The sequence below is a fragment of the Spermophilus citellus genome, assembly GCF_964194105.1.
Source record: "Spermophilus citellus genome assembly, chromosome: 12".
Taxonomy (NCBI): domain Eukaryota; kingdom Metazoa; phylum Chordata; class Mammalia; order Rodentia; family Sciuridae; genus Spermophilus; species Spermophilus citellus.
Window position 1 is genome coordinate 77,765,267 of NC_138198.1, and position 26,542 is coordinate 77,791,808.

The 26,542-nt window shown below is 37.2% G+C and overlaps 1 protein-coding gene across 1 annotated transcript in view; it reads left to right on the top strand.

Moving 5' to 3' along the window:
- The window catches only part of MYOM1 (myomesin 1), a 129,932-nt gene that overhangs the window by 40,949 nt on the left and 62,441 nt on the right, over nucleotides 1–26,542 (top strand). Inside the window, exons 6-13 of the mRNA XM_081263340.1 lie at nucleotides 1,014–1,106; nucleotides 2,829–2,917; nucleotides 3,044–3,106; nucleotides 6,781–6,945; nucleotides 11,269–11,430; nucleotides 17,998–18,139; nucleotides 20,579–20,778; nucleotides 22,425–22,481. Coding sequence (XP_081119466.1) covers nucleotides 1,014–1,106; nucleotides 2,829–2,917; nucleotides 3,044–3,106; nucleotides 6,781–6,945; nucleotides 11,269–11,430; nucleotides 17,998–18,139; nucleotides 20,579–20,778; nucleotides 22,425–22,481 — 971 coding nt within the window. The remainder of the gene's footprint in view (nucleotides 1–1,013; nucleotides 1,107–2,828; nucleotides 2,918–3,043; nucleotides 3,107–6,780; nucleotides 6,946–11,268; nucleotides 11,431–17,997; nucleotides 18,140–20,578; nucleotides 20,779–22,424; nucleotides 22,482–26,542) is intronic.

A 26,542-nucleotide genomic window follows, 5' to 3' on the forward strand; every position in this document is an offset into this window, starting at 1 on the left:
TATTAGTATTGTATATGTGAAGTGGGGTGTCTCAAAGGAAAACCCAGCTCCTCTTTTGGGAAGAATTGGTTTAAGGAGATAAGGGTGGTCTGACACCACAACCACTGGCTCCTGAGAACATGAGGACATGGAAAGAATCCAGGTGCCACTTACAGATGTGTGGCCTGGCCCACCCTCTGGGGACTGAGAGGCTTAACCACCCATGGAACAGTCAGAAAAAGAGAAGCTTTTAGCTTGTGAGAGGAGTTTCCTTTTCTACTTTATAAGTTTTTCCAAAGTAAGAACCATGTTTGTTTATGACATAGAATAAACCACTCAAATATAATGATCTTTCAGTATAATGACGTTGTTTTGAATAATGACATGCAAGAATGTTAGCAAGAGGAACATTTTGCTTTCATCTCACACAGTGAGCCAAACATGAAACCTCCATTGTTATGTCTACAATGGTCAATTTTTAGCTTTCTTTTTATTGACACATACACAACAAAGTGTATGTTACATACAAATATAGAGTTTTGGTGAATTTTAGACTGTGTACACCTCTAACAAGAAACCTGCATAACAACACCCAAATCAAGAAACCAGACTTTATCAGTATCCAAGATGCCTTCTTTACACCCCACCCTTCACCCCAGGAAATAACTATCCTGACCTTCCGCTGCATTATCTGGTCTTTTTGGTTTTGCACTTATTACACTCTGTGCTCTTTTGTAATCGGGTTTTTCCATTAACAAGAGGTACATAAGATTCATCCATATTGTTCTGAATAGTTCATGTTTTTCAAGTAAATTTTATGGAAGAAGGGAAAGTACTTCAGCAAGAACTTTTACTGTATTGCAAGTGCATTTCTTTAAGCTCATATAATTTATATTTAATAAATAGATGCCACTGCTATCCTCAGGGCCTTGTTTATAGAAGTTGTCCCCACAAGAAGAAGAATTGGATGTGTGTGTTAAATCATGTAGTTATTTGCACTTCAGTAGATTCATTTCATTTCCATCATCTTACAGGTATAAAAATCAAGTGCCAATAAACGTCCATGCAAACCCTGGAAAGTATATTATTGAAAGTCGATATGGAATGCACACTCTGGAAATCAACACGTAAGAGAACACCAATGTTTGTGTGTGTCATCCAACAATCGTTCAGGGAAGTTTGTCACCACCCCAGTTAACAGTCGCTCTCTGCTTCTCCTCCCAGGGCAGCCTGATGACAATAGGAAGCTTCTTAAACACCCACAAGTGATCCTCATGACTAATCCTTACCATGCCCACACTGCCTCCCAATGTGATTTTATATTTGAATTTAGTCAAAGATGAGGAGAAAAAATAATTTATATATTTTATTCATATTTTCATTACTGGAGAAATTTCCATAGACATCAGCAAGAAAATATGTTGTATAAATAGTCATATAAATAGTCATTTCTCTCCAGTTATCCTTTCAGAGTCCTGAATCAACATCATCGTCATACTCTTGATTTTAATCAATAAAAGGCCATAGAGATTGGGGTAGGTGGCATTGAAAGGTTGGACTTGGAGATAAGGTTCTGTCTTTCCTTCAGCTTACCAGGAGCTGTGGAAAACCATATACCTTGTCAATCTATGTATGTGAAGCGATGATAAGACATTGGGATGTTTGAGGGTATAGCAAAAATCTAAAGCAAAATCTGAGCATGGATCCCAAACCAAAATTTCCAAGTCCTCAGAGGTTTATTGTCTCCCCTAATGGTATTGCAACCCACACCAAATTTTATGGATTAAAAAAAATTAAGCAAGCTCTAATCCTTTTCACTTTAGATAAAACCATAGGGTGCTGAGATGTCCAGGTGAAATTTCCATCATTCTATTCTCAAAAGATTTGTATTTTTCTCCCCAGATCAGAGGTGTTGGCCCAAGTGATACCAGGCTTCAAACAGAACCCAGGGGCCTGTGTTGTTCACCAAGCACTGACTCTGATCTAAGTCACACCACTTCTGCCAGAGAGTGGTTCTACTGATGCAACCATGAAAAATGTGGCTGCTTTCAAAATTAAAAAACTATGAGACAGACTACTGTATTTGCCTTCCTGGGTTCTGTTGCTGTCTGTAAAATTTCTATAAGAAGAAGTAAGTTTATACAAATGAAACCAAACCTTGAGGAATAATGGAGAACATGGGGAACTGGTGGGATGAGATACAAAACAGCCTTCTTTGAAATCTTAGCCAGTTCCTCTCTCTCTGTGAGATCCCTTTCTCCCTAATTCCATTTTTATAAAACATTCCAATGGGCATTTCTTGGGTTAGGCTGTAGGCTGAAATTCCAAGTGCACCCAAACGGTAGTAAAATTGGAGCGTAAACACTCACTGGTGTTTTGAACCTAAAACATAGAACCATACATGAAACCAACCTCGCTCAGGTTTATGGCTCAGGGAGACTGTGGGAATTGAGGGGCTGCTTCTTTCTCTTCCCTGGGCCCCCAGACTGAAACCCACCACAAAAGACTGGGCAGCAGGGCAGCCAGACCCTCTGGTGTGTCTCCAGGTAGTTACCTGCCACAAAACACGTGGCTGGACATTTTCTCCTCCCAAAACAGCTTTAGATAAGTTTACCGTAGTGTAGTTCCCACTGAGCTCCTGGCATGGAACTGCAGTAGGTCTCTTGCACTGTATGAAATCCCACAGGTAATCAGACCAGAGACAGTAGCTTCATGGAGAGCCCCCAAAAGCCACATGTTGGCCACTGAGTGGCAGTGTGCTGTGTGTGCCAAGAGTGCCCCAATAGAAGAGCCAGTAATTACCCAGGTCTGTCACTGTGACGGCCATTTGTTTCTATATGTTCTTTCAGATGTGATTTTGAAGACACGGCTCAGTACCGGGCCTCAGCGATGAACGTTAAAGGAGAGCTTTCAGCATATGCGTCAGTTGTGGTAAAGAGTAGGTTTGCTGCATTTGTTTTATTCAAAGTGTTTTTTTTTTTCTTTTAACAAAATTTCTTCCGATTGTTTAAAAAAAATCAGTAAGTTGATCATGAATCAGTTCACATGTATTTCTCTTTTCTAGGATATAAAGGAGAGTTTGATGAGACTCGCTTCCATGCTGGGGCTTCTACCATGCCCCTCAGCTGTAAGTTGAATAATATATTTGTTAAATGTCATCTTTATGTAAAATACAGCATAATAAGTTATTCTATAATGCTGAATTAAGTGATACTATATGTAATATAATATATGCGAGGATGGATGTATTAAGTTTTGTGGGTATTTTGTTTTTGCTTGTTTTAGATTCTCTGGTTACTGTTTTCTTTTGGGGTCAAATTACTTGGAAATCCAGATATGATAGGCCAAAAATGGCAAGACTTAAATGATTTTAAGTCTTCTTGTGTTAAAACCGAGAAAGATCATTATGCAAACCTGAGCAGAGCGATGTAACTAAACACGCTAAGTGTGGGCACACACTCCCCCACACGCCCCCTACCCTATAGCACAACATTCCACTCATCCTTAAAAATTCAGGTCAGCATCACCCCCTTGAGGAACCATGTTTGACCTCCACTCTATCCCTTTGTCCCATCCAGTCAGAAGTAGGTATCCTCAGTGAGGCTATGGCTCCTCCTCTGAGTGTCTTTGACATGGGACATGGTTAACTCTTAGGTTATCATCTCTCCTACCGGTCCTTGAGCCACTTGAAGGCAAGGCTGAACCCTTTATCTCTGAACTCCATTGCCTGGCACAGCATAGATATTTGATAATGAATGAATCAATAAATACATCTATTTATAAAGTACAATTTTAAATCCAGTCTAAATGTGGTTAAACAATAAACTATTCAAAATATTTTGGTCAGTGGTAATTTGAAAATTTGTGAACTTCAATCATTTTATCTATATGAGAACGTATTCATATTTTAAAATTAAACTCCTTATGGTTGTTGAAATCCTTATATGCTTACAATGCTCAGGCTGAAAAAGGTAGTCAAGCCTGAACGTGTTTCCACACATTAAACAACGCATAGTGGTTTTGAAAATGGTTGACGAAGGTCTTTTCTCAGAGGTTAGTTCTTCACCTAAATGGTTAGTTATATATATCTGTAGACGCCTACTTCACTGACTTCATGGGATGGCCCTTAGTTTAATATTCCAAGTTATAATCATTAGTATCAGTTCCATATGTGGGTGGGGAGGATGGGTAGAAGTGAGGAAGGAACCCATCTCAAATCATGCCCTTTTTCCATCACTTGATTTAAATTGAGATAAAATAGTTGGAAACTTGAATCTACGACTTACCTCTCAACAATCCCAAGACTGGCCTGTTGATCATTCCACTATCATCTGAATGTATCCTACTCATTTCCATCACCATATCATACATAGTTCATGATTCTACATTTTCTTTCCTGTCAAGCCAGGTTCTTAAAGCCCACCTTACCCTACTTCTCTTCCTGATCAATTTTATCGAGCCTCTTCTGACTGGCCTCTGACTTAACCATTGTTCCTAACAGAAGATAGAGGGCTCGTACTTTCAACTGATGTTTATTGAGTACCTGCTGTGTGATTAGATACTGGTTTAAATGCTTGGAATATGCTGCTAAATAGCATAGACAAAGCTCCCTACCCTTGGTTTTGTTCTAATGGTTAACACGTATTAATTGGTTGTTCTAAAGACGGTACTAAGATATTTTTATATGTACTGATGCACTTAAAACTCATCAAAAGCTTACAAAGTAGGTGCATTTTTATCTATGCTACCCAGATGTGTAAAGAGATTGGAGTTTAAATCATGGAACAAGACCACACACAGTGGTAGAAAAAGAACTTGTAGCCTGTCTTTTTAATTCTAAACCGTATTTTAAGCCAGGGTTTGGCAAACATTTCTGTAAAGGACTAGATTGTAAATATTTTAGGCTTTCTGGGCCATATGGTGTCTGTTGCAACAACTCAGCTCTGCCACTGAACATGAAAGCAGCCATAAACAGTAGGGAAATGAAGGAGTGTGGCTGAGTTCCAGTAAACACTTAGCCATGAACATTGAGTTTGAATTTCCTATGGCTTCTCAATTTCCTGTGGCTTCTCAGTCATAAAATATTCTTTTCCTTTTTATTTTTCTCAACCATCAAAAAATTTTTTAAAAAAATTCCTAAGGGTACTAAACAGGAGGAAGTCCATATGTGGCCCACAGATTTCCCAACCCTACCCTAAACCGTTTTTTGCCGTAATGGAAAGTACACAGGACAAAGGGTTGAGGGAGTGACTAAGGAAAGATAATTTATCTTCTGGTTGGTAAAGCTGGCTTCCTGCTGAACCCCAAGTCCACCCCAGACAGTTTAATCTCAGGTCTAGAAAGAACCTGGAAGTTGGAGACTGCTTGCTGGAACTTTTAGATCACTGTAGAGCCTCCTTATTGGTTTCAAAACCTCAGGCAGCACTGGAACCAGCCAACCCTCCAATGCTGAGCAAGAGTTAGTCAAATCTACTCTCTTCTTGGTTCTCAGTGGAACATCATCACTTAGAAATGAGGCAGATGGGAGACGTGCTTAGGAGAAAAGTTATTTCACCGATGGTTAGTGGTTTTATGGGAACACACAAAGTTCAAGGCAGTGCATTATATTAGTAGAGAGCAAAACTTCTGGAAACATCCTGCCAGTAAAGTGAATCTGGCTATGTGGGTAAATGTGGGCAGTTATTTAATCCCTCTAGGCTTCCCTTTTCTCTACTATAAAATAGAGATAATAATAGTCCTTACCTGAGAAGATTCTTTAGGGCTTAACTGTGTTGATCGCTATTAAATATTTGGAACAATACTTGGCAAAATTGAACCCAATGCTAGGTTGCATTTTCAAAGGGAAGTTAGGAAAAGAAATGAAACATGAAGAGAAAGGGACTAAGTTTGAGAGTTGAGTTTGAATTTTAATTTTACTCGTGTTTCCTATGAAATCACTAAGTTATCACTTCTTTCCTGCCCCCTTTCCTTTGAGGAAAGAGAAACTAAAATTGAGGAGACTTTATGGATACAGGCATTTATCCAATCTATACATTGAGAATAATCTTTTTTAAAGCTATATATTTTAAACTTTAGTTTTATTCCATTTACATTTTTATAATACTTAAAAATTTTAGGTCATTAAAGAACCAGCTGCAGTGGCACATGCCTATAATTCCAGCCACTTGGGAGGCAGAGGCAGGAGAATCACAAGTTCAAAGCCAGCCTCAGCAAATCAGCAAGTCACTAAACAACTCAGTGAGATCCTGTCTCTAAATAAAGTACAAAAATGAATTGGGGATGTGGCTTAGTGGTTAAGTGCCCCTGATTTCAATCCTTGGTACCAAAAAAAAAAAAAATTACGTCACTAAAGAAAAGAAAAGGAAGTAATTTACTGAAAAACTGTTTTTATGAGTAACTGATGTGGTCATTTGGTCCCAAGAGTACAGCAGTATAGTATAACTCAAAATCTAAAATTAAAAAGTGCATATGTTGCAGCTAGCCTGCACTATATTAAGTCTAGGCTAAATGTGATATTAGTTTGCATTCAAGACATTAAACCTGACCTTTTAAATTCTGTTCATCACAATAATGAAACTAAGTATTTAGTTTCTATGATCAATGAAGCAAGACTTCCCATGTCAATTTGGTATGTGTATGTTCTACCTACTTCTTATATGAAATTAAATTTTTGCCCAGATAAATCATTTGACCAGTCTTTATTTCAACTTTTTTTTGCCTGTTTTTATGCAAATGCTTGTGTATCTTGGATTAAAAAAGAAGAAGAGAAAAATTACTGATATTTGTTTTTGTTGTGTTCAGTTGCTGTAACCCCTTACGGTTATGCATCCAAGTTTGAGATCCACTTTGATGACAAATTCGATGTGTCTTTTGGGAGAGAAGGAGAGACAATGAGTCTGGGCTGTCGTGTAGTCATCACTCCTGAAATTAAACATTTCCAGCCAGAGGTCCAGTGGTACAGAAATGGTGAGTCTTCATAACAAATTCTCACTTCAGTTCTTTTTTTTTTTTTTTTTTTTAAAGAGAGAGTGAGAGAGGAGAGAGAGAGAGAGAGAGAGAGAGAGAGAGAGAGAGAGAGAGAGAGAGAATTTTTTTTTAAATATTTATTTTTTAGTTCTCGGTGGACACAACATCTTTGTTGGTATGTGGTGCTGAGGATCGAACCCGGGCCGCACGCATGCCAGGCGAGCACGCTACCGCTTGAGCCACATCCCCAGCCCCTCACTTCAGTTCTTACCCACAAAAGGTTGCAGACCATATTGCAGATCTGCTTATCAGGGAGAGAACAACCTGCTGTATGTTTAAAATGTTTTTACATAGACATAAAAGCAGCAACACTTTTATAATATATTTGTGATTAAAAAAAAAAAAAAACTCACTGGGTACAATGGTGCACGCCTCTAATCCCAGCAACTCAGGAAGCTAAGGCAAGAGGATCGTGAGTTCAAAGCCAGCCTCAGTAACTTAGCAAGGCCCTAAACAACTTAGCAAGATCCTGTCTCAAAAATTAAAAATAAAAAAGGGCTGGGGGTATGTTTCAGTAGATAAGCAACCTTAAGTTCAATCCTTGGTACTAAAAAATAAAAATCTCTATGGTATAAGTGATAGGTTTGTGAGGAAGGGTATTTTACCAAATGAAAGAATTTTTTTTAAAAAAAGCATATTTAATTTAAAATTAATTTTATGACATAGAAATTTCTGGAAATATATATATATATGTGTGTATATAAATATATCCTATGAAACAATAAATTTATGATGTTATTAAGCATCAGAGTCAATTAACAGGAAATTCAGACCTTAGCACTTCTGTTTTAATGTATTAAAGGCTCTTTATAAGTACATTCTACATATAAAATATGCAACCTACATTGACATCTCTTTAAGGACATAAAAGTAGATAAAAATGATCTTCCATTTTATGGTATATTAAAACCAATACTGGTAGAACAGAAAGAAAAACCGGTCCACTGTCCTTTCCTCTAACTCTGGCTTTAAGATACTTTATTTAGCTTTACTTTATTTTAAAGAGTTCTAGAGCCATGATACTTTAGTGTAAGAAATAAGGTTTTTATTTCCCCTTTTAAATCCTGTCTGGTTAAAGTCTAAATAAAGAGAAGGAAAGGGGAGTGGAGGGGAGGGGAGGAGAGGGGAGGAGAGGGGAAAAATTATCAAAATACGATGATTAGTTGAAGCATTGAACTTACTAAATAATACAATCTTGAGGCTGGGGTTGTGGCTTAGCGGTAGAGCGCTTGCCTAGCACGTGTGAGGCACTGGGTTCAATCCTCAGCACCACATAAAAATAAATAAAATAAAGGCATGTGTCCAACAACAACTAAAAAATATTAAAAAAAATAATAATACAATCTAAATTAGCATCCTAAATATTAGATCCAAAGTACTGAGTTTCTACACCAGGTTATCTCACCCAATAGATGATGACATTGAAACTGTCTGGAGAGAATAAAGCATTGCAGTAAATCACGCAGCCAAATTCTGGCTGCAGGAGATCTCCAGACCTGGTGGTGGTCATTCTGAGACCCTAGCTCTTTTCATTATCCCGAGCCTCCTCTTACATGGCTGAAACATGAGCTCTAATACTGAAAAACAAAACTCCTAGGAAAGTTTGTGCTTTCTCTGACCTTTCTGTGTCCCTTTATGTCTGGATATTGAAAATCAGCATGGCTGCTAAAGAATCCAACTCCCCTTAGGCACAAGGCAAGTCCTGTGTTAGCTCTCAATTGACAGAGGATATGTCACAGAAAGAATAACAAATGGACCTGGAAACTCTCATCATCCCTTTTAATTTATCTTAAAATTCTTCACCAAGTTTATTTCTAGAGAAGATTAGACTTTAAAGTTATTAAAAATTGTAAAATTCTGGGCTGGGGTTGTAGCTCAGTGGCAGAGCGCTTGCCTTGCACATGTGAGGCACTGGGTCCAATCCTCAGCACCACATAAAAAAAGAAAGAAAGAAAGAAAATAAAGATTTTTTAAAAAAATGTAAAATTCAAGACACATTTAGCTATTCTGTGTCATTAGTAAGGTTATCAGACAGTTTTTTCTGCTTAACTGTTTTATAAAATAAACTTCAGAAATACATAGAAAAGTAAAAAAAAAAAAAAAGTTTTCAATGAGGCTGCTTTGTGGTATTTCCTATAAGGGATTTGATGATAGTTCAAATTCCATTTTGTTTATGAAAAAAGAAAAAAAACAAAAAAACTAAGGCCCAGAAAGGTTAAGTGATTCATTAATGAAAGTGATGGGACTGAAATAGGCCCTTCCAAAGCTGACTTTTTGGGCATGCAAACTGTACTATCTCACAGGACCACTCTGGAAGGGGACTTGAGCTTGGTTTAATGCTCTGCTATCACCATCTTAATATTGTTAATCATTTTTAATTATTTTTTTAGTTGTAGTTGGACACAATACCTTTTAAATTTTATTTATTTATTTTCACATGGTGCTGAGGACCGAACCCAGGGCCTCGCACATGCTAGGCAAGCGCTCTACAACCCCAGCCCTATTGTTAATCATTTTATCTTTGAACTTGTGTTTTATACATGAAGTCCCAGGGATCTATGGAGCATGTACATAATTAGAGGACATACACTAAGTGGAAGTGCAGCCACACAGAGGCTCAGGCCCTCAGTGTGGTGGACTGTGGGTAGCACACTCACCAAGGAATGACCCTGACTTTCAGGCATGTATGTGAGCACCTGGACGGTCTGGGACATCTAGGGTTTTAATATGCTTCTGGGGACCAGGACCTGGCTCAGGTTGGAATTAGCAACAGCACTGGCACCATCCACAGAAGCAATGGTGACTATGGCTGTGGCCCCAGAGGAAAGGAGGGATTCTATGTGGATATAGTATGGGCATACACAGTGGGAGACCAGCTTCCCTTTCTGTCCCCACAACTCATCTCTATGGAATTTGCACATAAATTAACTCCCCAGCACTGGGACAGGAACAAGCAAGCAATAAACCTTGTCAGTTAAATATTATATATAAAAGCACACATATGGACATTGAAATAACATGCATAAGGCAGTTAGACTTCTTCAAAGAGTTTTTGAGTGGGGTAGTGCACGCTTATAATCCCAGAAACTTGGGGGGCTGAGGCAGGAGGATCACAAACTCAAGGCCAGCCTCAGCAACTTAGTGAGGCCCTGTCTCAAAATAAAAAATAAAAAGAGGACAAGGAATGTGATTCAGTGGAAAAGCACCCCTATTTTCAATCACCAGCACAAAAGACAAGAAAAGAAATCACATTGAATTTAAAGATTCTAGGATTTGATGGAAAGAACATGATTTTCATATGAATTTTGGGTGAACCAATTATACAAGGAGGACAGTTCTAAAGTTAACTTTTCCTTGTAATTAGATACAGTAATAGAAAGCATAAACAAGTATTTAAAATTATATAAAGATCACAGATCATTTTTTGATTTCTTATATGCCTGTCTCATGTTAGAGGACATGCCAGAGAAAATATCAAAATGCAATTGTGTGAATTTACATTTAAAATTAAATTCAGAATTATGTGAAACTGATTTGTGTGGAGTTAAATCTTTTTAGAAAAATTGTTTCTCCAGAATCATCAGTTCTAGAGTACTAAGATTTGTATTTTAAAAAAGATTTTCCAAAAGTTAACCCAAAGTTGTCATAGCCTACATTATACTCATTAACTGTTCCAGTAACAGTTAAACCAGCAAAAAAATCCTTCTCTAAATAAAAACTTAATCAAATTCATTAGTGAGCTTGCATTTGCAGAGTGATTGACATTGCTTTGATTATGTTGATTAAAAATGAAGTTGCTCAAAGCATACATTTTGTAAATAAATTTGCAGAAAAGTCATAAATATCTTATCAAGATGACCCATTAGTACTATTGTTTATTGTATATAAAATTATGACACCAAAATATTATTTTTTGCAGTTTGTATGACCCCCTATTATGTTTTATACATAATAAAAAAACTCCAAAGCAAAAATCTTATAATTTAATACCTTTTACTGAATTTTTCCTCTATCTTTGGAACATGGGGGTTGGCAGTTTAATTTTTCTACTGAGCGATGCAAATTATGTGTCTGACCCAGGGTCCTCACCTCTGTCTGGTATTTTTGCTAATGTAAAGATAGCAGATGGTCTTAAAGCTCTAGAGACTTCCTCGAAGTGTCAAATAACTTTCAATATAGAAAGGAGAAAAAAGAGGGAGGGAAGAAAAATAGGAATAGAGGGGTGAAATCAATTAATTTGCTTATGTTTTTTTTAATTTCTAGGAGCACCTATTTCTCCATCAAAATGGGTGCAAACACACTGGAGTGGAGATCGGGCAACACTGACATTTTCTCATCTCAACAAAGAAGATGAAGGCCTTTATACAATCCGTGTTCGAATGGGAGAATATTATGAGCAATATAGCGCTTATGTCTTTGTTCGAGGTAAGACCTAGCAAAAGGAGTACCCAACCATATTTAAAACACCAAGTCCCAAATCAATTTATCCAAACGTGTTTTTGTAATGATGAGAGAGCCATTTGAAATTTCTTCCAGATTATCTGGAATAGGAGTATTAATTTTAGGTAAAATCAGATCTAGAATAAAAGGTGAAGCCTGAAGGCACCAATACACAGGTAATTGGTTCCCAGATCATGGATTTTCCACACCTTCAGTGAGTTTTCTATAAATGATTGAGTAGAGATGCTAAATTCTCATGAAATAGAAAGCCATCTCAAATTGTAGAAGCTGCCACAAAAGAAGATATGTTATTTTGGAACTCACTGTTTAATATATATGTCAAGGAGGAAATTTAATATTTCATTGCAGCCCCTTCTTTATGAATTTGGTTTTGATGATCTAGGAAATGAGGTGCCACCTTAATTCTATAACTGTCAATTTGGTGAAGCTTTCTTTTTTTCAGTGGTGTCTTGTATGGATTGGATATATACAAGTGGAATGTGGGATCCTAGCACTTTGGAAGACAGTTAACAGTTTGAGGCTGCCAGGGCGTGTTCTGTGTTCTTGTGTGTGATGGTCATTTAGGTCATTTAGCACAAGAGGAGACACAGGAGAAACTAAGAAAGACAGAGCTTATTATACTCACAGATTCTAGAAATGGGAGGCACAGCAGGGCCACATGGGAAGGCATCTTGATTGGTCAGGAGGCAGAAGGAGCCGAAGCAAGGAGAGAGCCTAGCCTATGACCTTTATTGTCATTTCAGGAAAGGCAGGGTAGAGCAAGGTGAAGAGTTGAAAATTGGTTACTTTGGTTAATTTTGGTAGGCTCTGAGCTCCAAGGGTGGTCTCTTGTTGTCTGGTACCTGGACCAAGGATGCTGAAGGCAGAGAAATATTGCCTCCTTAGATGTATGGGCCAGATAGTGGATGTATGGCTCTGGATTGGTTGATTAGCATATCAAAGGCATGTTTCAGGCTGCACTCTTTGCTGTCCCTAAACATTGGCTATCCTGGAAGTTTATGAAGATGTCAAAGCATCATAATACACAGAAAAATTAAACTACAAACAACACAGACTTACTAATTTTTATCTCGTATGCACTAGATAGAATCATAAACTCAGAGACATTTTGATCAAATGTCTATTCAGGTGCCCTGAATTGGGGCCCACAGAGACCATAAGGTCTGTGATTAGAACTGTATTTAAATATAATTGATTTCTTTTGTAATCTTATGTATTTCATTCTATGCATTGAAAGGTATTCTTCTCTGAAGGAACTTTTAGGCTTTATCTGCTCATCCAAGCAGTTTGTGGCACAACGATAGTTGGGATTCCCATTCTATCCAACCCCTAATTTTAAGATGCAGAAGCTGAGGTTCAAATAAGTACAGAAATTTACTCAGGAGCAGAAGTAGATCTAGGATACAGGTCTTCTAACACAATACCCAGGATTTAATTAGGGTACAGGTTAAGTTGCTGAAATGAAACAACAAAAAGTTTATTTCTCTCATGTCTGTTTAGAGGTAGGTGGTCGTTCAGATGCCTCTGCTCACTGTGGTCATTCAGTATCTTGGGTCCCATTATTCTGTTTTGTCCCTAAATGCTGTCCAGGTTCCCATTCTAGCTTACAGAGAGGAAGGGAAAGGAAGTGGAGTAGGAGAGGCAGAGTGGCACACATCACATCTGCTTGTGAACACTGGGTACTGAGCAGCCCCCCACCCAGGGTGTCTAGTCCCTCTAGGGGACCAGGGTGTTCCCCAGCTCAGAGTTTCCAATACCAAGAGAAATAGGAAGAGTGATTATTGGGGACACTTAACAGTCTACTCTACCCATCGTGTTAAACAGTAATAAATAATCATTGAAATCTGCTGCAGACCAAGCCACTGAAAAAGATATAGAAATATCTACAACATCTGAAAAATGTGGCAGTCTTTCTCTTCCACAAAAGCATCATGGGCAAAATCCAGCATTGCCAGGGAAAGAGAGGAGCTAGACTTCAGCAAAATTGCAGTGAAAATTGACTCACTGGAACTCATCAGCAAGTCCGTTTGTTGAGCCAACCCACCTGGATAAACCTGGTTAGATTAGGGCTGAAGAAGCAGCCTTTGCTTCTGGTCTCAGTTGTCTTAGCTGAACTAGCAAACATCTCCAGGTACTCTAAAAACCACATACCTTTGTGCTTCCTTCTTGGACTTTTTCTGGGAACCCTGACATGGTCCAGGGTTCCTCAGCATTTCACAGTGTCTCACTCAGATTGCATGACTAACTAGACTGGGAAGCAGGAAAGAGGTGTCAAAATTTGAAATTTATACTTCAGCCAATTTTTAAATTCACAAATGAAGGACATGGAAAAATTCTAAAATTTATCAGATGTTGATGTGAGAGGATTGAGTAGACAAATGGAAAGATCCATTCAGCTATTGCACTGAGAATTTAACAACTCTTAGAAAAGGTTGTAACTTATAAGTTTATTTCAAATGATATGTATGTTAGGGTCTTTTAAACATTTTTATTGATGTCCAATTTATATACCATAAGATTCACTCATGTAAATACACATTTTGATGACCTTTAAAGTGTTTATAAAGTTGTGCAACCGTCACCCACAATTCACTTTTAGAATATTTCTTTTTTCTTTTTCTTTTTTTTAAGTTGTTGTGGACACAATATCTTTAATTAATTAATTTATTTTTATGTGGTGCTGAGAATTGAACCCAGGGCCTCACCCATGCTAGGTGAGCGCTCTACTGCTAAGCCACAACCTCAACCCCGCTTTAAGAATATTTCTATCACTCCTAATCTCATGCCTATTTCTCTCTCCCATACTCAGTCTAGCCTCTGGCAACCACTAATTTACTGTCTGTCTCTTCAGATTTGTCTTTCTGGACATTTTTGGATATTTGTGCCCTTCTCTGTCTGCCTTCTTTCATTCAACATGTAGTGAGGATCATTCATCTTGTAATATTTTTGTTGTAATAATTTTGCAGTGTTCCAATGTATAGATGTGCCTTGTTTTGTCTATACATTCACCAGTTGATAGCTGGACTTTTTTTCACTTTTTGGTTATTATGAATGATGCTGCTATGAACATTTGTGTTCATATTTGTGGGCCTATGTTTTCATTTCTCTTGGGCACATAATCACAAGTAGAATTGTTGGATCATATAATAAATTTATATTTAACTTTTAAAAGAAATTTCCAAAGTAGCTTTTTCTTCTTCTTTTTTTCTAGTATTACTGGTTGATTGAACCTAGGGTCTTGCACATGTTAAGCAGGTGGTCTACAACTGAGTTACACCTCCAGCCCTTTTTAATTTTATTTTAAGACAGCGTCTCATCAAATTGTCCAGGCTGACCTGGAACTCAAGCCTCAGCCTCAGATCACTTTGCCAGCTGTCAAAAGAGTCTTAATTGAGGCTTTGTTTTTAAAATTTTGTATCCACTAAGCTTCATGAAGCCATCTCAAGTTTTTTTTTTAATAACTCTGGTATTTTTGCTGTTTAGAAAATAGTTTCTGCACCAGCATAATTAGTGTATAAAGCACCAGGTGTCTGCAGAAACACTTTACAAAACTTCACACATTTGGCCAAGGTTGTTTTATTACATAGATATGTGTTCACTGTGAAAATATAGATGATATGTATAAGCAAAAAAGAAATTAAAGAAAAGCCATCCATATGTTGTCTACTATCCAGAGATAGCCAATGACCTCTCTCTCTCTCTCTCTCTCTCTCTCTCTCTCTCTCTCTCTCTCTCTCTCACACACACACACACACACACACACACACACTGCTACAGGTGCAAACACACACACACACATAGAAACAGATGAGTAGAATGATAGTCATAAAGTATGGGATAGAAATGTCATGAAGGAATAATTGCAAATGGAAAATAAGTATATGAAAAAAGTAACTGAAGAAATGAAAATTGAAATAAGAATATTTTTATCTCCCATATAGGAAAGATCAAAAAGCTTTTAAAATCCTGGGGTTAGGGAATGGAGGAACAGGCAGGCACTCTCAGACATGGCTGGTAAATATAAATTGGCCCAACTTTTCTGAAGGTATTTTACCACTGTATATCAAAAGCACACGTTTCAACTATTCTAGTTCTAGAAATGGAAAAAAGTTTAAAAATGTTTGTGTTTGGGAAAACTGGGGGGAAAAATCTAGATATCTATCAATATGGGAGTTATAAAGTGTGTGTATATGTATACATGTATATATGTGGTATATGAATGTGTATGTGTGGTATATGAAATATATGTAAATACATATTTATATCTATGATAAAGTATATGCATGCTTTATATAAACAATGAAATACAAAAAATAATGATATATACTTATATTTATTGATAGAGACTTATCAAGAAAAAGAGTTTATATCAAACAATATAATACAATCTTATTTTAGTTCAAAAATAATCATTTTTGAGCATATATATATATATATATATATATATATATATATATATATATAGAAAAAAACCTAGACTTACGCCAAAATATTAGTTGTAGTTATCTATAAAGTATGGAATTAAAGGAGCTCTAAACAATATTTATTATTATTTATTTTACAATCATGCACTACTTTTATAATAGATCAACAATGGAATTATATACATTTTGAAAAAAGTTATTAGTAGTCTGTGTCAGAGGTCAAAAGATAAAGAAAAGCAGGCTAATCTTTGACCCAGGTAATCAAATCTACAGAACATTTGGCTGTTTGGAGGGCTGGGAGAGAGCAGGGCAGATGGGTGGAGAGGGTTCATGTTCACTGAATGAGTTCTGTGGGTCGGTGCTACATAGCAGCTACTGGAAACCAAACACTCTGTTATGTTGCTCCCCTGTTGTGCTCTGGTCATTTTAAGACGACTCTGTTTATCCCATTCTATTGTGGCTTCTTGAGAACTTTTGTATTTAGCCCCAGAAGAGAACTGAATGAATGAAAAAATAAATGAATGAGTAACTGGGAAGATCATTAAGCCCGTCTCATGAATGGCTTATTGCAAACAATGTCATTCAAATGCTGGAAAGTGGCTCCCCGATGCCCATTGTCCTGTAGACATCCCTGCTGTCGTACATCAGTGTAATGTCCACTCAGCTAACTGAATTCTGCTCCATCCATGCAGGGGTTGCTGGTTGTTATGTTATAAGCCTTTAATAAAAGGACATGGCTACAGGTTGCCTGCTGTCCCCCTGGAGGCTGAGTGGCTTTCTAACATTATCTCTCTGCCACTTAGGGCCACCAGCCTCAGCCTTGCCTCCTCCACTCTAACTCTGCTCTACCTTCACCAGCAACAGCCCCGCTCCCCGCATCCAGTGCTTCAAAGCCTGGAAGGAAAGACATTTCTCTGCCCCCAAACACTCATTTCCTATCGTGTGGCATGCAAGGGATTCTGCCCTCACTTCTAATTAGATTCTCCTATAGCACATCTGTCGGAGATATTTTCCCAGAGACACTTCCCTGCTGCTTTATGGGGCATGAAACAGAATGTGCATAATCCAAACAATGTGAGCTCTTCACAGATAATGCAAACCTATTAAATTCAGAAGTCTGCAAATATTTCTGCCATGTTATCAAATGTCTCAGTAACTCATTAAGAGCTACAGAGTATAGATCAGAGGGAAAGACAGTGTTTGCTCAGTCAACAAGAGTGTTTTCTCTTGGGTGAGTGGCTCCCACACGTCTCAGCCTTTCTTCCTACTGACTCCATTTATGAGAGGGTTGGTCAAATGCCAGGAAGAGTTGGCACATGTGGACCCTTCCTCCAGGAACTTTTCCTCTTGTCTTAATCATTCTCACTTAAAAGGTTGCTTACTGAATATTTTGACTCCTCTTCTCCTCAAAGCAGCTCTGATTCACTAATTTAGCTGTGTCTGAGTGGACTGTATTATCAGAGGATCCCATTTCACAAACAGTCACGGTCTTCATTTCTTGTATCATCCTGGACTTTTACTAAACTCAGGCTTAGATGTGGATGTATGTCAGAGTTCTTTTCCCAAGTATCTTCAGTTTGGGAGCAATCATTCAGTTAAAAAGGATGTTTTCTTTTCTCTGGTCAGAGTGGTAATGCCCAGCATAAGAATGGGGCATGGATTATTATTCTCTTTGTGAATGTACCCAGAAGGTGGCAGAAGGAGCTGTTTGTCCCCTTACGACTCTTTCATAGATTCTTAGTAACATTGCACAATCAGCGTTTTAAGAACAGAAATTCTGGCACAAGTGACTTGTCCAAGAGCAATTTCTGACATCTACCATTAATTTTCTTTTGGAACATTTTGGGCAGCAAGAGTCATGAGGCAAAGGTCGTGGGTTCTTTTCAGAGCCCTTTCTGTTTTCTAACATAATGTTCTTCTCCCTGAGGTGAAAAGCACACATTGCTATGGTAGTAAACAAATTGCAAATTTTGAAACTTGCTCTATTACAGCCAAAGAGGTAGCCACTGTGGTGGTTTGGTAAGAAATATGTGCATCAAGACCTCAGCCTGCCAAGCTGGCAGCGCCCGTCAAAGACGTCTGATGGGATTCTTCTCTGTCTCCACAGATGCTGATGCAGAGATTGAAGGAGCCCCCGCCTCACCCTTGGATGTGGTGTGCTTGGATGCCAACAAAGACTACATCATCATCTCTTGGAAGCAGCCAGCTGTAGATGGAGGGAGCCCTATCTTGGGATATTTTATTGATAAGTTAGTGCCTAGTTGAACTTCACTTACTGTTCTTTGACACTACATAGAGATGCACACTTGATTTCTCCCATCATTCCTAGGTGAAAGACTTTCTATTCTGATCCCCCTCCTCCATCCTTCATCCTTCATCCTCATTCTCTTTCTCTCTTTGTTTCTATGTACACGTGCACACACATACGCACACACACACACATGCCTGTGTGAACACACACACATATCTATATCTATATATTCTTATCTACCAATTTACCTCAATTCAAAAGAGAAATTCTTAAATTTGACCACGCTTGTCACCAACTTGGCAAGAATACTGTAAATTGGAAGATTTTAGAGAGGCCACTTTAATAATGAAATATCTGATGTTTTATATATTTGATGTCTATATTTCTAGTATGTCAGTAATTTAAGAATATTGACTTTAAGAATGCAAATTTTTATCTAAATTCCAGGGTGCAGTTTCAAGTTATACAAGAAATAACAACAAAACTCTGCAGTATTAAGAGATGCTTTTATCTATAAATTCTTGCTGTTTACATTCTCCAAAATTTAAAAAGAAAATTAGTTGTAGATGGACACAATACCTTTATTTTATTTATTTGTTTTTATGTGATGCTGATGATTGAACCCAGTGCCTTACCTGTGCTAGGCAAATGCTCTACCACTGAGCTACAACTGCAGCTAGTTACCTAGTTTTTATGGTAACTAGGTTTTACACATTAATTATCCAGTGAGTTTGAACAATATAGACAATAAATTTAGATTACTGGCCTGAGTACATTTTTCTCTTAGTTTCTATTCAAATAGTTCTTTTTTCATTTTTGATTGGGGAAGCCACAGGGGACAGTTAATCTGCGTTACTATATTACAAGGGCTTTGTACCAAGTTATAGTAGACTTTACATTAGTCAGGTACAGACTATAATCTCAGCAACTCAGTAGGCTGAGGCAGGAGGATTTCCAGTTCAAAGCCAGCCTCAGCAATTTAGCAAGGGCCTAAGCAACTTAGTGAGACCCTGTCTCAAAAAAAAAAAAAAAAAAAAAAAAAGACTGCAGATGTATCTCAATGGTTAAGCACCCCGGGGTTTAATCCCTTATAATAAAAAAACAAACAACAACAACAAAACCCTCACATCTCTAACAATAAGTAGTGAGTATCGGAACTGGGATTCGCATATCAGCCTGGCTATAGGTTTGTGTTCTTTCTGCTCCAATATGCTGTAGAAGTTTCTAGATCAGTGGCCCTCTACTTTTCTTTCTGCCCACATGAGGATTAGAAAGCACCCTCTAGTATCACTGTGTCACCATGACAGTGTCTGCAAAGGAAGAGGGAGAATGAGTCCTAGCAGAACTTCTGGAGACCAGAGTGGTTTGGAGAACTGTCCTCTCAGCTCCCTGCCATGCCCCACCCAGAGAAGCTCCAGAATTTCTACAGAGGAAACATCGAGATAGTCCTTTATATTAACACTGAAGAAAGTGCCTACTGTCTACTTCAGAGAAGGGAAGGTGATGATGAAGAAGGGAAGACTTCCCCAGCCTCCTCTACATGGGCACCGGCACCGTCACCCCCATGAGCTTCATTTGGGAACCATAGATTTTGGACACAGAGTCATATGGGGAAGTGATATAAACTCAAAGTGCCATTTTCTGCTTGTAAAAAACGATGAATTAATCCTAGTATGGCACAACTCAATCACAGTTTGAGCCTCTAAAGCTCTGTCAATCAAGCTAAGAGGCAAATTTCATATTTGTCTCTGGAGGAGCTCTCCCCCCTGCCTGCCCTTTATCCCTAGGTACCAGCTGCTGTAAAAGCACTCAATTAGAAATCAGTTTCCAAGTACTTAATTTCCCCCTGGAAATCTCCCTGCCTCTAATCAATCTCATCTGTTAAACAAACAAACATAGGACACTAACCTCTTCACCATTCCACCCACACAGGATGTGGTCACCATCAAGAAAATATGTTGAGCTGTTTTCCAAACTACAGAGCAAATAATTATCTTTTTTAAAGGCGCCACCTTCCCAATAATGCTTCATTTTCAAAAAATAAAAACCTACTTAAAAAGAAGACAAAGAAAAAAAAATCACAAAGCGTAGATTAAAGTCATCAGCCCAGGAGATGTGTCCCCATAAGACTCACCCTCCCAAGTAAAGATGATAGAAACCCACCTATTTCTTGTTCCCCCAGACTCCTCCACTTAGCATTGGAGACTTCTTAGCTCCCTACTTTGGAGTTCAGAAAAGGTCAGAGGCTCCTTTTTTCTTATTGAAGAAGACGCATTACATTTGAATGGAACTGAGTGCCTGCAGTTTAAATCAGTAGCAAACCATGCTGATATTTAACAGAGATGATCTGAAGCAACTATGTGGGTTTACAGCTTTGGCACTATTGATTTAGCCATACTTCTTGTAATATTCTTGTCAATCATGTTCCTTCCCGTAGATGTGAGGTGGGCACAGATTGCTGGTCTCAATGCAACGACACACCTGTGAAGTTTGCTCGTTTTCCAGTCACTGGATTGATAGAAGGTCGTTCCTATATATTCCGAGTTCGAGCTGTGAATAAAACTGGAATAGGCCTTCCATCTCGAGTTTCTGAGCCTGTGGCTGCACTGGATCCCGCTGAAAAAGCTAGACTTAAAAGTAAGCACTTTTCACTTTTTTCAGGATCTTCCTTAAACTTTAAAGAAAAAAATAACTGCAGAAGGTTTCATTGCAAGGTTACCCCTTTCCCTTCCACTAGAGGGAGATGAGAATAAGAAATCCTTATTTTCATCAGAAAATCATGGGACAAGGGAGAAGCTTGAAAACATAAGATATATTTGGGTTTTGACTCACCCGTTCTCATATGGGCTTTATTTTTTTTTAATCTTATTCAGAAAATTAACCTTGCTAATCTGAGTTCCAAGCATCACGTGTGGAATGAAATACAAAAATAGCCTTAGAGCATTTTTATTCATTTTATTTATTATTAGTTCATCCCCAATAAAGGGAACCATAAAATGACATTACAAGAATTGTTTTGTAGTAAAATTTCAGTCTATACTATGCTTCTGACCCCAGGCCGTAATGACATTTTAGACCAGTAACTCTGTGTTGGAGGTATCCTATATATTCATTGCAGGATGCTTAGCAATTTTCCTTGCCTCTACCATTCAATGTCAGGAACATAGATCCCCAATTGTGATGATCAAAACTGTCTCTAGATACTGCCAAATATCTAAAGGGGGACAAAATCCCAAGTGGAGGATTACAGTTCTATCCATATTTACAGTGTTATTCTTTACCTTAATTACATGTAATGGCATAGCAAAATAATGTCACCTTTTCCCTGTTCCTGTGTCTTATCAGACTTCTTGATTATTCTCTAATTACTTTTCACCTCAGACTTCCCTGGATTTGCAAATTCTCTCCCTCTTTCCAAAATTTGCAAATTTCATCTCACCTTTTCATTTATCCCTATTTTAAAATTCCAACCAAAATAAGATTTGGTTGAGTTGATGATAAGTTATCTTCTTTAATAGTTTTTGTCTTTGTACAAACTGTGGCCAAAAGTCCCCTGATTGAAGCAGAAGTTGAATCGCTCTCTTTCTGATGTTTATGAGGATTGCAGAATGAATTTTTTCTCTAACTTTATTCCTATCTCTTCTATTTTCTTTACTCTGAATCTAAGCTAATTTCCTTGGTGGATTACACTCCTCAAAATGTAATTGGAAATATTGCTTTTGGCTAGTTTTATTGCTGGAAGGACACTCCCTCTCCTTTTTTATCTTCATAACCTGGGGGCTTATAATTGTTCCAGTTGTTCTAGAAGCGTTTTCCCCAAATACAAGCTGTATACGGGGTAAAAATGGGATTTCATAACCCACTTGAATCAAAGGGTGAAATATGATATGTCAAGAACTATGTAATGTTTTGAACAACCAACAATAAAAATTAAAGAAAAAAAAAAAAGAAGAGACGAGAAAGCCTACATATTTCAGGAGATCCATATTGAACAGTTACATGTGTACATGTTATATACCTAACTTGTATAAGTACATTTCCAGAAAAGTAGACTCAGTCTGTTCAGAAAGATCCTAGACTCCAGCAGATGGTGAATCTATTGAAGATAGGGGCCATGTCTACCATAATACCATAACACATGCTTGGTAAGATTTGTTGGGAAAATACAAAAGTAAACTAACAGCAAACCCATTTGTGACTAATCCAGCCAGTTTATCAATTTATCAATACATTTAAAATGGCATTTGTGAATGTTTGTTATTTTTATTTTTGTCTCTGTTCAGGTCGCCCTTCAGCACCCTGGACTGGACAGATCATTGTCACTGAAGAGGAACCTACAGGTAAAAACTGGCTTCCCCAGCTACTGTTGCCAATGTTTTGCTATGCAATTTGCCTTTTGCTATAGAGGGCACAGTGTATATGATTTAAGATGTTTTGGAAAAGACATTCTAAAACATCTGGAGATCATGAAGTGACAGATCAGAGAATCACATTTTGGAGGCAGCACTGGGGCTTGAATCTGGGGCCTTCTGCACACTAAGCAAATACTCACTCTACCACCGAGTCATACTTTGAAAGCCCCAGAGAATTACATTTTTTTTAAAACTTTATTGAGGTGCAATTCTTAAACAATAAATGCACAATTTGATACATTTTACGTATGTACCCACCAGAAGCCATGGCCATGATCAAAATAATAAACATGTCCATCCCATCCCCAAAATTTCTCATGCTCCTATGTGATTTTCCTTCTTCACCCCTGCCCCATCTCCAGGCCATCACTGATCTGCTTCTTGTCACTATAGTTCGTATTCTCCACAATGTTAGATAAATAAAATTATACTCATTTTTGTCTGATTTTCTTCACTTGGTGTAATTATTTTGAGATTTATCCATGTTGAAGCGTGTATCAATTCATTCCCATTAATTATCCAGTCACTATTAAAAGCATTCTTAAGTATTTGTGTAGACATATACATTATCAGTGCTCTAGGATAAATACCTAGGAGTTGAATGGATGGGTTATATGATATGTGCATGTTTAATTTTTAAAGGCATTGCTAAATGATCTCTAAAACGATTGTACTGGGACTGGAGTTGTGGCTCAGCAGTAGAGCGCTCACCTAGCACATGCGGGGCACTGGGTTTGATCCTCAGACCACATATAAACAAACAAACAAATAAATAAAGGTATTGTTTCCAACTACAGCTAAAATATATATTTTTTAAAAAATGATTGTACCATTTACACTCCCACCAGCACTAGATGAGACTTCCAGTTGTTCTATGCCATCATTAGTACTTGTATGATCAGTCTTTTTAATTTTAGCTTTTGCAGTGGGTTCATAGAGGTATTTTTTGTGGTTGTGGTTTGCATTTCCCTCATAATATTTTTGTGTCATTTGATGTCTTTGTCAAATCTGAACATTTTTAAAATTTCTTTTTCTGGAAATGTTGTGGTACTAGCTTTTATATTTCAATCTGTGACCCATTTCAAATTAATGTTTTTTAGATTGTGTGAAGTAAGGATCTTAGTTATTATCATTATTAGTATTATTACTTGTGTATGTCTTTCCAATTATTTCAGCTGTATCTATTGGAAAGATTGCCCTTTACCCATTGAGTTTGCCTTGGCACCATTGTCAAAGTCAAATGACTAAATGTCTATGAATATATTTCTAGAATCTCTAGAATTTTATTTTCTATATCTCAATATAATACTGTCTTGACTAATGCAGCTTTTATAAGCTTTATTTTTTCATATATTTGAATCAGGAAGCATAAATTATCTAATCTTAAGTTGTTGTTTTTCTCCAAAGTTGTTTGACTAGTCTGTCTTTGTATTTCTATATAAAATTAAATTATCTCATCAATTTGTGCACACACACACAAATAAAACAAAACAAAAACAAAGCCACTTGGATTTCAGTTGAGATTCTGCTGAATCTAAGTTGACATTTTAACAACATTGAATCCTCCAATTCATGAACAAAGATATATCACCATTTGTTTAGATTTCTTTCATTTATCTCATCTTCATATTTTGGTATGTTTGTCTTGCACATTTTGTCAACTATTTTTTAAGTATTTCATATATCTGATGATATTGTTCAATTATATTGCTTTTTAATTTTTTAATTTTTAATGTTAATATATTGAAGTACAATTATCTCTTATATATTGATCTTATGTCTTCCACCCTTGAAGAACTAATTTAGCCAAACAAACATTAGGTTTCTTGGAAATTTTTTCCATAATTATTTGGGTGGAGTACCGAGGATTAAATTTAGGATCACTCAACCACTGAGCTACATCCCCAGCCCTTTTTTGTTTAGAGGCAAACTTACTTACTCACTGAGTTGCTTAGCACTTTGGTTTTGCTGGGGCTGGCTTTGAACTTGCAATCCTCCTACCTCAGCCTCCCAAGTCACTGGGATCACAGGTGTGCACCTCTATTCCTTGCTCGGAATAAGTAATAAGTATTTTCTTAGTATTCAATTTTATCTATTCATACCATTGACTATAATTCTATGTTTTGGTTTTTAGTAACTTGGATATATAATATACATATTTCTCAGCCTTCCTTTAATTGCCATTATATTAATTTCATTAGTAGTGTAAGAATTCACAACATTATTATTTCACTCTCCCCTCCTAGCCGTGGTGCTATTATTGTTATACATTTTATTTACTTATATTCCATATTATAAACCACACAATATAATGTTATGTTGACTTTAAACAGTCAATTATTTTCAAAGAGATTAAAAAGTTAAAAAAAAAAAATTCTCTCCAGCCTAGTGGCACACACCTGTATTCCCAGCAACTTGGGAATTTGAGGCACAGGGATTGCAAATCTGAGGTCAGCCTTAGCAATTTAATGAGACCTTGTCTCAAAATTTAACAAACTTAAAAGATCCAGTTATGTAGCTTAGCGGTGGAATGCCCACTATGTTCAAGCTTAAGTACAAAAAAAAAAAAAGGAAGAAAAGAATTCTCAATATTTATTCACATTTTTACTGTTTTCTTTGCTTTTCAGATGCTATTAAGACTTTCTTTCTACCTGAGCCCACTTCCTTTAACTTTCTTATATTGCAGGTCTATAGTTATAAATTATTTTATCTATTGTATATTTTTTTAGAGTCTCTGTTTTACCTTTTTTGAAATACATCTTCACTGAATATAGAGTTTTAGACTGACAGTTTTCTTTCAGTATTTAAGAGCTTGGTCCATTGTCATGCAGATCTGCTCTATAAGAATGACTGCTGTTATTATTTCTGTTTCTAGATAGGTGTTATGTCTTTTTTCTCTATCTGCTACCAAGATTCTCTTTAGCAGATATTACTGGTTTTAGAAATTTGATTATGATTTGCATTTGTGTAGTTTTCTTCATATATGAAGAGTTTCTAGGACCTATGAGTTTGTACTTGTTATTAGCTCTGGAAGATTTTTACTTGCTCTTTCTTGTATCCCCTTCTGTCTTTTCTTCTTCAGGAACTCCGACTACATGCCACTTGAAACCACTTGAAATTGTCCCACAGCTCCCTGTTGCTGTGTTCATTCAATCCTCTCTTGAGTCCGTGGAGTGTTTTTATTGCTGTTTCCCTGTCCTTGTCTACTTAATTTTGTTCAGCAATTCACAGATACTGATTCTATAATCAGCAGCTTTTCTTGTTTTGTTTCTATTGATTGATTCTTCTCCTCATTAGAGATCATGTTTTCATGTTTCTTTTCATAGTTGGTAATTGTTTATTAGGTGCCAGACATTTGTTGGGTGCTGGATATTTTTGTATTTGTAGAAGTACACTTGAGCTTTATCTGGGAAAACAATTTAATCTTTTTAAGAATTGCTTTTGTTAGGTGGCAGGGAACTCAATCAGGTTAACCAGAACAAGAGAAGGAACAAGAGCATCATGCAAGAAGAAAGAGACTTGTAGGGTTATGCCCTTATTAAAGTCCATAGGCATTCCCACAAGTGTCGTAGATTGGTGAGTTTAAAGAGAACACATAAGAAAGGGGAATTTATTTATATGACTTTGATGTTGATCATCAGATTTTATTGTGGTTAGCATCTGAAGGGTATGTTGAGTTTGGGTCAGTGAGATGAGGAACAAGTAGGCTAAATCACAAACAACCACACAGCAGGGCAAAGTTTCAATTAGGCCAGACAGGATTGGGTACAACCGGGTATCGAACAATTTATGTCAGACCTAAAAATGTCTGCCAAGGCAGCAACTATATTAAATAAACAAATGTACCAATTTGGCAAACAAAATTACAAGATACCCTCTATTGTTTCTGGAAATCCTAGCTGGGGAGAAAATTAGAAGTTATGAGAGTGGGGTTGGGAGAGTCACAGAGAAGGAAAGGGCAGATTTCAGGAGTACCCAGATCCTGGCAG